The sequence below is a fragment of the Typopeltis vanoorti genome, chromosome 6 (genome assembly GCF_054136105.1).
Source record: "Typopeltis vanoorti isolate ZY-2024b chromosome 6, IOZ_Tvanoo_1.0, whole genome shotgun sequence".
Lineage (NCBI taxonomy): Eukaryota > Metazoa > Arthropoda > Arachnida > Uropygi > Thelyphonidae > Typopeltis > Typopeltis vanoorti.
In genome coordinates, this window is record NC_143554.1 from 17,811,718 (window position 1) to 17,826,023 (window position 14,306).

Here is a 14,306-nt window from a genome sequence, read left to right on the forward strand (position 1 = left end):
GGCTGAGGATATAATGATCCAAATTGAATGCAGGATCTGCTACCTTCCCAACCACATGGCCAAACAATATTAGACTAGATGTAGCTTGTGTTCTCACCAAAGCAAGACCACCAAAATCCAACATATCCAATAAGGAATATAAAGCCCTGCAGGAAATGAAGAAAAACAAAGAAATAGTAATCACTAAAGCGGATAAGGGAAACGCCACAGTAGTACTTAACCAAACGTACTACACAGGTAAGCTTAATGCTCTATTATTAGATCGGGCTAATTACATCCCTATTGAATACAATCCCACCAACTCACAAATTAGAAAACTCCACAGGCTCCTTAAGAAGGTCACTTCTTGGGCTGTAGAAGTTACTAACAAATTAAAACCGTTCAACTCCATACCTCCGTATATATAGACTCCCAAAAATACATAAAGAAAATGTGCTATTATGTCCCATAGTGGATGGCATTGATTCCCCCACATACAAATTAGCTAAACATTTTGTTAAGCTCTGAATTAAACAAAAATTAAATTAATTTACGTTTCCTTCAGACTTAACATGGGCTTGCAAATTTGAATCAAATTTTGATGTACCAGAATATACTAGACTCTTGTATATTTCACTAAAATATTACTAAGCTGAGAATCCTTCATTTAATATGTGATATTATAAAGTATTGTGAATTGCCAGACTGTTTAAGTGTAAGACTTATTAATTGCTGGGAGAAAGAGATAATCCGATTAAATAGAAATGGCCGGAATCGAAACACGTGCACCAAAGAGTACAGGTGCACCCTTTAGTAAAGAAATAAGTCCCCCCCCCCCACTCTTACGTGCAGAAGAGTGGGCTAAGAATTCCGTGTGTGGCACGCAGTACTGGGTGACATGAGGTGACGCTGAGAAAAATGGGAGGAGTAATCGATGACATGGAGTGAACGTATGGCGCACAATTTAAAAAGTTGTCCACGCCAAAGAAGCTCTCTTGTTCTTTTGAGGCTGAGTTTTTACTCTTACTCTTGTGTGGAGTTACACTCCGGAGTATTCGGGCAGTCTTGCTGATGTGTATGGAGCCTCCTCGTAGCATCCCCTCGTTCCCTGCAGAATCGAGACAATGATGGAAGAACTTTGCCGTAGATTTCCCAACAACTTACCGGTCGGCAACCAGCCCAGCGGAAGGTATTCACCGATGCATACGGAGATGTCGTTATGATGTGATGTTGAACGAGTTCACCAGCGAACAACATCTACCTGCTTTCGGTGGCAGAAGTAAGTGCACATTGAACCTTTGAAGAATGCCTCAGAGAAAGCAGAAGGAATGTGGTGTTGAAAGTAATTGTCCAGACGAGATATGCAAAGTGGCCAGATAATTCCCCAGCAATTGGTAACGTACAATCCATGTTTTATTATGTGTATTGGAAGAATATATGTAAACTTTAGGAAGGACTCTAGAGAATGTTTCTTTGAACGATAAAATAATAATGAGAATTTTGAGTATTTTGTTAAGTAAATTAATTGAGAGCATGTGGACCCTAAGAATTGTCTTTTAAATGATAGAAAAAGTTGTGAGCATTTTGCGAGAAGAAATTGTATAAGAGCACATGAAGCTAGTTTAGTAATTCAGCTAATAATTGTCCTTAGTATTAATGAATAAGTGTGATTTTTCAAGTGTAATTTGTAAGCCTTAATTGAAGTTCTTTGTCATGCATGCTAAGATAGATATAGATATCTATATTTTTTTTTTTTTTTTTTTTTTTTTTTATTGTAAACATAACAATCTTATATACAGGATTAACCGGTTTTTGGTTCTCTGCAGTCAGACAGAGAGGTTACATGCTCATACACTTGTTGAGGTATGTTACATCGAAGTCACTTATAAGGCTAATTACATTTTTTTTTTTTTAAAAAAAATTAAAGCCATTAAGAGTTATTTTAACATGATAACATAAGATCTTATTTTAACATAAGAACATAAATGTGGAAAAACATAGAAGTTACTATTGCACAATATTATCTATTAACATGAGAGTGCCAGCTGATTAACTTTCGCACTGTTAAGCACAACAATCCTTCTTTCTTCCCCCTTTCTTTTTTTTTTTGGGGGGGGTAAAGGTGTCACTTCTATGCTGGAAAGTGGATTATAATGCAGTCGCCCTGCTCAGCCAGGAGTTGATTCCATGGATTCCATTCTTGGTGGAAAAGATCTAAGGTGTTGTTTTGCCTATGGTGGTGATGCTCGTGTAGGATCCGACATCTCACCTTTTGTTGGAAGGCTGCAGTGAGTTGGTCAGTTGCCTCTCTCTGTGAAGTTGCTGTGCTGTCTGGTCTTGTATGTCTGAGGTAGAAGTTGTATATTACCGCTTTTGCGGTGATGAAAAGGTAATTGCAGAATGAATGGTTATTTGACTCCACATGGACGAGATTGAAATATTCCTCTTGTGTATGAAGATTACCACAGGTAAGAGCTGCCGTTTCCCGAGTCAAACTGATTAATTTAGTGTTGACTGGGCATTCTAAGTAGATATGCCGGACCGTTCCTAATTGGTAGCAGAAGAGGCAGTTATCTGAGACGTTTGAGTTAAATTTTCGTAATATAGTAGGAGTGGGTAATATATTATGCCACATTCTCCACTGAATATCTGCGTCAGGTTTGATGGCTCTTGTGCAATATGGTAGATCCCATTGAAATAGTGTTTGATCAGATGATGCAGGATTTTCCAACAAAGTGCTTTGGTTCGACTGTTGTGTTAGTGTGCTGTAGATCTTGTTGGTGTTGCTGGGTGTAAGTTTCTCCCATGAGTTATTGGTTTTTATCAGAAAGATAGGCGCCAAAACTTCTGAGTTTGGAGGGCTAAGCCCCACTTCTGTTATGCTATCAGGCATAGCGGCTTGAAATGCGGCCTTTACGGTGTCTATCTGCTCAGACTCATTCCCATATTCTAGGTTTTCGAGCGAATTTGGAAAACGCCAGGTGAGGCTTGGAGAAAGAATGTCACCCAAGATCCTCACGTTTCGCCAGCTCCATGGAGGAAAGAAAAATTCTTTCTGAGTGATTGGGCTTCTTACCATCGTGTTGTGAAAGATGGGTTCCATGAGGATTTCAGGTAGGGATGCTGTCTTCACTGTGTGCTGGAGGTTTAGCTTCTTCCATCGTCGAAGGGCATCTTTGTAGAAGTTTGTTAAATTTACAGGCACTTGAGCTGTTGTCATTCTTAAGGTGGTGGAGAGAGAGAGACCTCTAGTGGCAGAAGTGAAAATATACTCAGTGGTGCATTTGTGTGATATTTCCTGTTGTAGGGCATTTATGAGAAATCGAGCGCGGAACGTTGTTATCCTGTTGTCAATGGAGACCAACTTTTGTCCTCCATCTTTGAGAGAAGTACATAGCTGGGAGTAGGAAAGCCAGTTTGTTTTATTCCATATAAATCGATATATGGTTGACTTTATTTGTTTGATGAATTGCACAGGTGGCGTAAGAATCTTTAGTGTATGCCAAAGGACACTGGTGGCTATTTGGTTAACGATTATTGTTCTCCCTCTTGTGGAGGCAGAGGCTCGTATTGCTGCCCACTTTCCTAGAACTTGCTTGAAATGCTTGTTTAGTGTTTCCCAGTTCTTATCCACATAAGAGGGTGTGTTTCCTAGGTAAATCCCCAGGTATTTGTTTCCCTCTGTGGACCAGGTACCAGACATTGGGGAATCGGTTCGGTTTTTCCATTTGCCACACCACAGTCCTATGGTTTTATGTGTGTTTAGTTTGGCTCCTGAGGCTGCCTGATATTGTTGGTATGCCATTTGTATGTTATGAAAGTCCTCTTCTTTGCGGGCTATGATTGTAACATCATCAGCATATGCTGTCAGGGTTATGATTTGGTAGGGAAGTTTAGGGCGGCATGCTTTGAGCAGCATGCTGAGTCTACACAAAAAGGGTTTGATGGCAATTGTGTAAAGAGGACCGGAGAGTAGACAGCCTTGTTTAATACCTCTGCTGTATGGTGCAGTTATGGTAAGCCTGTTGTTTATTTTCATGCAAAACTGTGCCTTGGCATACAACATTTTAATAGAGTGAATGATGCCTGAGCCAAAGCCAAATGCTTTCAAGCAGTTGAAGAGGTAAAGGTGTTCAACACGGTCGAAAGCTTTTTCTTGGTCTAGTGTTACAAGACCCATTGTTTCACTGTTGTTGTTCGCTATGCTTATGAGATCCCTTATGAGGTGTAAGTTTTCGTGGATAGATCTTCCAGGGATGGAATAGCTCTGATGCCTATTTATTATTTCGCTCAGAGCGGGTTTAAGTTTGTTGGCAATGGCTTTGGATATAATTTTGCAGTCGGTGTTTGTGATAGAGATGGGTCTCCAGTTTCCTAGTTTCGTCGCGTCTCCTTTCTTTGGAATGAGTTTGATAACTGATGTTGTCATATTGAGTGGAAAGCCATTGGTATTCGCTTCGACAAATACTCTGTAGAGGATAGGTCCAAGCTGTTCCCAGAAGGACTGATAGAATTCAGTGGTGAGCCCGTCTATGCCAGGAGATTTATCTTTAGGTAAGGAGGTGCAGGCAGTTTTCAGATCGTGTAACGTGATAGGGAGTTCTGTGTTACTCCTTGTTGTTGGTGAGAGTCTTTTCACATCGGAGAGAATTATATTCATGGCCTCCATAGATGTTGGGTTGGCTTGGTACAAATTTTTGTAGTACTGTAAGGTATATAAGAGGATTTCGTCATGATTTTCTATAATGTTTCCATTATCTGTTTTAATAGCAGATATAGTGGTGCTCTCTTGTTGGCGTTTTTCTAGTGAAAAGAAATACTTTGTAGGGGCATCTGCGAAGTTAATATGTTTGCGTCGTGCTCTTATTAGTGCTCCTCTTGCAGAGTGCTCTCTAGGTGTGAGCGTATGGTGGCTTCTAGGGACTGGTATTCCTCAGATTCTGGATGATGCAATTGCTGTTGTTGTTGCAAATTTTTAAGGGCTGAATGCTTATTCAAATTTCTTCGGTGACTATATTTTTGGGTGAATACCTTAACTTTGGATTTAAAAAGTGACCACCACTCGGAAATTGATTGTGAAGTAGGTATATCTCTGATGAGAGTTTCGATATAGATTTTAGAGGTTCTGAGATATTCTGTATCCTTTAGTAGGCTGTTGTTAAATATCCAGTATGCTCCTCCTTTGTATCTGGTGTGTCCAGGAAAGCAAATGTTAAGAAGGATGGAATCATGGTCTGATGCATGAGATGGATGGTATGTGACTCTCCTGATGTAGGGTATTGTGTGCATCGATGTGTAGTATCTGTCGAGCCGTGCCTGGTATAAGACACGGGTAGGACCACCTTTGGCTCTTCAGGAGAACATTTTCTCGTGTGGGTGCAAGTGTCTGAAGGTGTCAGTCAGCTCGAAGTCATTTATTACCTCCTGGAGAAGCTGAGCTAGTGAGTGTCGATGTTCTTGGCATTGCTGCCTGTCCATTGCAGGATCCAGAGTGCAGTTGAAATCCCCTGCCAGTATGATGTGGTCATTGACCTTGCTGAGGTGGTTTCGCACAAACTCCAGTACCTGCACTGCAAGCTGGTCATTTTGTGGGATGTATATGTTAATGATATATATTTTCTTTCCTGTCTGAGTTGTAACGAGTGCATATATTGCACACCCAGGAAAGGTATCGATTATTTCTACTTTTAGAGCGCTGTTTTGGTGAATTCCAATGCTGACTCCCGATCCATGAAGTTGTATGGCAGGACAGTGGTGCATGGTATAAGGCCAGTTCTTCCAGTGTTGATATGAAGCTTTGCTGTTGCAATGGAAGTTTGTTTCCTGCAGCATAACTATTTCTGGCCGGTGGGCAAGGATATGCTGCAGGACCAGCCTGTTTCGCAGTGGTGTGGCACATCCTCTAGCGTTTAGTGAGAGAAGGTTTATTGAGGTGCTCATTATTTTTATGGTTTAGTTTTATTTGGTGCGGTAATCCTCACTTCCTTTACGGATAGTTACGCTGCTGCTGGGATTCAAGCCCGTTTATCAGGTAGTATATCCTTTTCCTGATATTGGTGTTTTTTCTCCCTTTTTTTCCTGCCAGAATAGTTCTTAATTCTTCCAGCTGGGTGATAAGGCCACTGATGTCAGCGGTGTAGTCATAGGCTGTCAGCAGTTTTTGTGAAGAGCCTCAAACTTTTTTAAGAAAGCTCTGAAGCTGCTCACTTGTAAGTGGGCCTTCAGTGTGAGGAAGACCTGCATTTCCAGTTTCCTCTTCATCATCTGAGGACTCAAGAAGCTCGATCTCTTCGTCCCCCTCTACAGGCTGTTGGGAGGATTCCAGAATGCTTGGAGGCAAAGGTTCCCTGCTGCAGCTGCGCTGGTTTGTCTTTGGCTTTTTTTCCGTTTTTGTTTCTTGCTCCTCTTCGTTATTTGTATCTTTATCATAGTTAGACAGTTGTCTGTGTTCCGTTTCTTTTTCTCTAGGATTGCTTTTAATCGATGTTGGTGGAGGTTCTTTCGAAAGTTGGGTTTCTTTAGTGCTACCAATTGATTTTGTCTCCTCGGTACTGGACTGAGAGCTGTTTCCTTGAGATCTTTGTTGTTTGTTAGGGATGCTCTGTGTTTTGGGGTTGGCTGCTTGCTGCTTCTGATTCTCTGATCCGCTAGGGTTAGTAGTATTGTTAACCGGTTTCTCATTTCTGGGTATATATGGGCATAACTTCCTTACATGGCCTTCTTTGTGGCAGTAAAAGCACTGAGCAGCAACAGTAATATAAAAGGTGTAGGGTACTCCGTCTATTTCTGTGTTGATTATTTTGGGTATGGAGCCGATTGTATTGTTGCCAAAGTGCATTAGAGCCTGTCTTCTAAAGCTCTTGATGTGAGCGAATTCAGGCCTAGTTGTAGAGGCGCGTAGCGTTCGGATTTTACCTGTCACTGCGCCGTATTTTGATAGTAATCCGTGAAGCATTTGATGGCTTATTTCCGGTGGGACATTTGACACTGTTACTTTTGTGGGAGCAAGTGCGATTGGTGAGACATTCACGTGGCATGCTCCGATGTCTATTCCCTTTTCAATTAATGTCTCAGACCAAGATGCGTTGTTAAAGTACATTTGTACGGTTCCGGCAACTCTTGAAATGTGAGTTATATTTTTTGGGGGAACAAGTTGAGCTACTGTGTCTAGATACTTTTCCAGTGGGGTATTTTCGATTGCGAAAATTACAATTCCGTTATCTCGGGAAAAACGGTTGGCTAGGTGAACATTTGTACACGCGGTGGTCGTTGTTGCAGTAGTATTAATTCGCGCGGAGGTATTAGCTACAATGTTGGCATAAGAGACAGAGAGTACTGACCTTTGTCCGTTGTTGTCCTGGGGGCTGAGACTGATGTCTTTTCCTTCTCTGGAGCTGTGTCTGGCGTCTTTTCCTTGATCGGAATTCTGCGACCTTTGACCGATTCCTGCTGAGCTCGGGCGTGGACCGGCTGCTGCTGGTGGTTATATGCTGTGGTTTATACTGGCCATTGCTTCGGGCGAATATGGGGAAACTCAAGCCATCACAAATTCCCGGTACTCGAAGGCATACCGTTGTAACAATAAGCACACGAACAAAGAAGATTTTAAAATTTTAAATTTAATATAACTTTTCCTAGCTTCACAAAATTAGAAAACTAATTTTTTAACGCGATAGATTAGGTGCTTATGATTATGTAGGTATAAATCTTGAAGTTGATTGACGTATTCGACCGCACAAAATACAACTTTAGGCAAGAGCGACTTTGGACACGTCTGCACACTTCAGCGTCGCGACTAATGATTCTATCTATAGATAGATAGATAGATATCTATCTATAGATATCTACAGATAGATAGATAGAGAATCTAAGTAATTAGTGCTCAGTCATTAGCAATTGCAGATTACTTATTAAGAGTGAATTCATAGAATGTACAATGTTTCAATTGAATTAAATGTTTTGTTTCTTTTGTTTAACTGATGACTTGCTGATTTTCTCCTCTGTTGCACTTGCTCATAAAATACGAATCACAGCAGGAGATTAATTTATAGAGAGGCTACGACTGCAAACGTAACTCTTAGTAACATAAGATTGTATGCTAAACTGTGTTCTGGTTCCTCGATTCTACACTATCTGTTAATCTAGGATTCGGGGTGGCGCAGTGAAAAATAAATTTTCCCTGAATCCGAAAAAGGAATTAGAACCAGTGCGAGACAAAGGAATAGGTATCCGCCATTAGTAATTCCTTTGTCCGACAAACCACTAGCATCGTTCTTGTAAGTATAGATCGGCCAAGAGATATATTGAAGTTAAGGGAATTAAGATTAAAGATAAAGTTTTAGCATAGAAGAGAGATAAATAAAAAAAAAATTAAAAAAAATAAGAGGTAAAAATAAGAGAATATAGACAAAATATAGAGTACAAATCAAGAATAAATAACAAGCATAAATAAGAGAAGAAAAATTTTACAATTTGGCCAAAGCTCTCACACTGTACTGGCAACACACCATCACACATAAAAAACTCAGTCCACTTCAAAGCCAGCATAAAAACCTTATACTCCAACATACTGACATAATGGTCAGTTTTGACATCTCCTTCTTATTCACAAATGTTCCACTCAAGGAAACCTTAGAGTTAATCAAAGCTAAATTTCCTCCCGATATCTCAGCCCTATTTCAGTTCACAGCGAACTCAGGCTATTTCGTTTGGCAAGGAAAATTCTACAAACAAATAGAGGGGACAACCATGGGTTCACCACTCTCCCCTCCCTTGGCCAACTTCTTTATGGAGACTTTTGAAGAGAAAGCCTTAAACCCCACAAAAACCAACCATATGGCTTCGCTATGTTGATGATGTGTTCGCTATTTAGCCACATGGCTCTGACACACTCCTCTCCTTCTTAACACACTTAAACAACCAACACCCCAGAATCAAGTTCACCCTGGAAAAAGAGGAAAACAGTAGCCTCCTAGACACACTAGTCACCCACCAACCTGATGGAACTTTGGTTTTCTCAGTTTATAGAAAACCCACCCATACAGGCAGATACATCCACCAACAATTCCACCCCCCCCTCACAACAATATGGAGTTATTAAGACACTATACAACAGGGCTTAACTAATCTGTTCAAATGACAGTTACCTAACCACTGAACTAAACCACATCCTCAACACCTTCTCAGCCAATGGCTACCCCCCCCCCCAAAAAAAATCCCAAAAATATTGAAACCAATACCCCCCCCTTCACAACAAGGATTACTCTACATCCATCACCATTCCCTACATCCGAGGCACCTCTGAAAAAATTACCAAAATCTTAAAAAAACATGACTTGACCTCTTGTTACAGACTATATAGAAAATTGGCTTCCCTTATCCACTCCACTAAAGACCAACCACTTCCCCTAGACCAGGTGTATACCAGGTCCCTTACAGCTGTAAGCTGTCCTACTTTGGCCAAACAGGCAGGACAGCGAATTTCAGAACACAAGGACTACATCCGTTTTCACCAGTACAGCCACTCTGGTCTTGCGACCATGCTCTGGATACACGCCACAGAATACGGTGGAAGAAAGCTACAGTAATACACCATAGCAAATTCAAATTTGAAACACTTTTCACAGAATCAGCCTCAGCCCTAAGAAACATGCCAAACCTCAACAAATATGGTTGCATGAGACTGCCCCAAATTTGGGAGACATACATCAGAAGACCTTCAGTCCAACGGCCAAGAATACTACATAGCCCGCTAGGGGGCACCATCAGGACTTTTAGGAGAAACAATAGCTTCCTCGCTTCCTCCTCATTTACTGTGTGTAATGCCTGCATGCACGTCTTTATTTTAAGTTCCTGTGAAGATGGCAACGTGACGTTGCCGAAATATTGAAAATATTTATTAAAGTTTAATTTAATTTATATTCTATTGTACATTGTGAATTCCTTAAGTTATTTAGTAAGCATATATTATTATTATTATTATTATTATTATGTAAGACCTCCACGGAGTCCAAAGACTCATCGAGGAAGGGCACCTACCCTACAACCCTGTCTTCACCAACCACAACTCCCTTCATCATCTACACCAACGCCATCTACTGCCGACTACCACCACTAGTATTTTCATAGACAATCACAACCATCCATACCCACAGCAGGATTCAAGCCCACAGCCTTTTGGCTGGAGAGCAGATACGCTAACCACTCGGCCAGCCAGGCTGGCAATATCTTGTTGCAGTATATGAACCCAATAAGATTGTGGTTCATGGGTTGTAGGAGTGAGTGAGATGGAATTCAGTGGACTTGTTAATGGGATGGGTGTCAAAGTTAGTGGTTGTAAGTCAAAGACTGACTATATTGGTCAACCCCATTCATCCTTCTAACTCCAGTAATATAGTTTGACATTTCTCTTTTTGAATGCTGACATCATACATTATTGTTTTCTTTTCTAGTTCTTCATGCCATGCCATGGCACTTCTCCAGGCAGTTTCCTGCTTTATAGATGTATTTATATTTCTTAGTTGTCTTATACCTCTTCTACACATACTTCCATGGACACTATTCCACTAAACAGATATCCATCACTTCTCCTTTCCACTGAGTATGTTAAAACTTTACAGATTAAATTAATCATTAAACTTTTTTTTGTTTGTTTTTGAACCTAATTGTTTATAAATATAAATTTCTTCTTCAGAGCTTCCTCCTGATAACTCAGATGAATGGAACTTGCCAGAGCATTTGCAAGAAGCTGTTGCAGAAGACAATAGCAAATTTGAAGAATGGGTAGCTGAACTAGCAGTCATGAGAGTGAGTATTATTTTTTCTTAGAGAATGCAGTTAAAGGATAAACTGTGATGATTGATAAAATTATTTCATAAATAAATTTATTTCATAATGTAATTTATTTTGTGAGATGAATGATGGACTAACTAGGGTAAGTTTTTTGAGGAGAGAAAATGGAAGAAATGCATGCAGAATAAATGCTTCATGTGTGTGTGTGTGTGTGTGTGTGTGTGTGTGTGTGTGTGTAATATGAAGAAAAAGTGATATAACTGGATTCTTATTGCCTTTTTCATTTACTTTTCCATTCACATACAGATAATGAAGACCAAAATTATTCAGTTCAAATTTTTAGTAGAATTTTAACTGGAAATAGGATTTCCAGTTCAAAAAATGCTATTAAATTTCAAACATGGAATGATGGTTTAATGTTTTTTTTGCTCAGAAGGAACTGGGGTTATCTGAAAATGAAGGCAAAAAAAAAAAAAAAAAAAAGTACAAAGTAAGCTTTTTCAATTTTACAGCTATTTGTTTGCGGATGCAATTTTCTAGAAATTTTTCTTAAATATTTCATCTTGAAGAGAGGAGAAATCATGAAATGATCTCTCCTCTTATTCTCCCCCCCCCACCACACACTCTGTGAATGAGTGTGTGGTGGGGGGGGGGGGAGAATAAGTTTTCTTTTCTTTTCTTTTTTTTTTTTTTTTTTAATGTGATGCTTATTAATGTAAATAGCCAAAGAGTTAGATTAACTAAAAATATTATCTACAACAGCACTGATACAGTAAGGATTTCTCTCTCTCTCTCTAAATCATTTTGGTAGTTTGTTATAGTGAATAAGTTCTCCGTAACAAATAGTTCACTATTTGTTACAGAGAACTTATTTGTAACTGAAATAATAAGTCACTATTTGTAACTGAAATAATACAACTGAAAATTCATTTCATCTGTAACAAATAATGAAATATTAAAAATAGTGATCAAGTTCACTACTTCAAATTTTATCACTTAAAATATCAACATTTAAACCAAAATTGAGAATAGTTGACAAATTTTAGTAAATGTTTTAAAATATATATCAAATTTGAAATTTATCAGAAGAATGCTCCTCTAATATTGCACATGCGACAAGATGCTGGCATCTTGCAGAATGCAGGTAACATGTTTACAGTGAGGAGGAAAAATTACTGCATACTAAATTCTATTCCCTATCTCTTACTCTCTTCTTATATGTAGTGCAGGTGGTGCCCTTGCTGGACATTATGCTTTCCACATAATTATAAAACTATCATGTCCCCCATTCAAGGGTACTGCAGTAAAGTGGTTTCTGCAGGCTGGCCACCAGATAGTGTACAGGACTGAACTCTTTGTAAAACTTTGGAAGGATCCCTGATCAGGTAGCAAGTAATCCTGCTGTTGCATACTCTGCCAGATTGTTCCTGGAGGGAGTTCAAGTATTGCAGGTGGTCCTGGTCGTGCAAACACTTAGGCGGCCGCATTTATCATAAGGCACATTAGGCGCAATCTGGGGTCTCACTCTTTATGGGGTCTTATTGAATCTTATTGAGAATATGAGAATCTTATTGCGTTGCCTTGTGACAATATGTTGAAAACAAAATTTAGCAGCATGGAATTAACTTAATTTGGATATCAGTAAAAGATAAATATCTCCTTCTGAGTGAAAAAGCTCAGAGAATTTTAATTCCATTTGTGACTTCTTATTTGTGCGAAGCTGGATTTTCAGCAGTCGCTGTGATAAAAACTAAGTATTGTGCGAAAATCAATGTGGAGAAGGAAATGAGGGTGGCTGTGTCCAGTTTTATTCCAAGATTGGAGAAAATATGCAGTGATCAACAGGCTCATCCATCCCACTAATGATAATTAGTTGAATTTGTTCAGTTACTTTTTTTTTGTGATCTTAAATACCTGTTTTATTTTATTTTTACCTAACCCTTTAATTAAAAAAAATTATTCGCTATTTCGCTAAGTGTACTTGTTAAAATTTGACATAGGGCGCCTTGGAAAAACCTGGATTCAGGGTGCTGAGAATCGAAAAAATTTGGGAACCACTTAGGTTTAAACATTGATTTTTGTTAAAAGTACCAATAAATCTATAGACTTAATTTTATTGACCATTTACATTTTTATTCCCATAGGTAGGGGCCACATTGCACTGCTTTGCCCACGGGCCTACAATACTGTTAAGATGGTACTGGTTATAGTTGCAAAATAAAATACTTATTTTTAAATATTAAATTCATAATATAAAAACTAGAGGCCTCTGAAAAATTTGTTCAGCAAAAAAGGGTCAAATATCGTAGGACAGTAAAGGGAATTCAAAGTAACACAGTACACATAAAGACATGATACAAAGGTCACTCAACTACAGTTAACCGTTAACGGCTCTAAATTCGCCGTTCAGGAATTAACAGTGGAGGGGGTTAATTGCATGATAAAAGTTAGAATGCCTATGAAGTTTTGAATCCATGAAAAATGCTAGGGTGGTCTGGCTATTTCATCCACCTCGGCCGGTAGGGAGGGTTAAGTGTCGTTCATACGCACACGTAACATCTGATTAGTTACTGTTATTTGGCTAGTATTTGTAAAGCAGTATACAAGTGTAAAAATTTGATGTAGCTTAATAATGCCAGAAAGCCTTACATCAATTTTTACAGAAGTCAAGCCCTGTAAGTATGTTGTCGCACTGATATGATTGTCGGCTTGTCGAGAGCTCCTGAAAAGATTAGTAGTATTTTGTGTTATCATTGGCAATTTTACTAGAATTTTATGTAGTATTGTTTGCTCTTTGTTTCTTGGTGTGTCTGTGCGATTTTTGTGTGTTTTCTGTGTTATTTAATTATTATTTTTAAGATAAGATAGCGTACATATGGCACCGATAAAAAAAAAAAAAAAAAAAAATGGCAGCCAGGTCGCCATGTTTGTTTAAGAGCTTTGATGTAAACGAGTTTATGCAATGTGCTGTCTGTGAGATGTATGCTTTGCGAAGAGCGGTGGGAGTCTAGTTAGATGGTGATAGTGGAGTTAATATGTGCAGAAAGTGTAAGGAGAATGGGGATCTCAAGTGTGTTTCGGGTGGCGAGAGTGATATCGTTAACGATAGTTAGAATGTAGAAAATGGCGGTGTGATAGAGAATTGCGAGGTAGTGCCAGATAGATGTGAGACCATCGTTGAAAGTGTAAATGAAGGTAGAAATACAGAACGAATGGATGATTTGATTGATAATGAAAATGGTGAGATAAATGCGAGTAGTGAAATCGTGCATTTGAGTGGAGCGATATACAGAGCAAAAAGGCAACTGGAGCATATGGAAAAATGTGTGCTGAACGTACCGACTAATAAACGGTGAAACTCTGTTACGAAAAATAATAGAATGTTCGTAAACGTCAATAAAATGAAAGAGCAAGTGCTGTATGGGGATTTGCTATTAAGAGGTGTGATAGTTGAGAGTTGACGAAATCGTACCAGCCAGGTGCGAACATAAAGGATATCAGCGAATCTATTAGAGTGCAAAAACAGAGGGTGAAAG

General features: G+C 39.2%; 1 protein-coding gene across 3 annotated transcripts in view; it reads left to right on the plus strand.

The window, feature by feature from the left end:
- The window catches only part of LOC150105315 (ubiquitin carboxyl-terminal hydrolase 48-like), a 776,830-nt gene that overhangs the window by 232,903 nt on the left and 529,621 nt on the right, over positions 1–14,306 (plus strand). For all 3 annotated transcript variants that reach the window (XM_090394693.1, XM_090394696.1, XM_090394694.1), the window contains one exon: positions 10,673–10,785. In XM_090394693.1, coding sequence (XP_090250819.1) covers positions 10,673–10,785 — 113 coding nt within the window. The remainder of the gene's footprint in view (positions 1–10,672; positions 10,786–14,306) is intronic.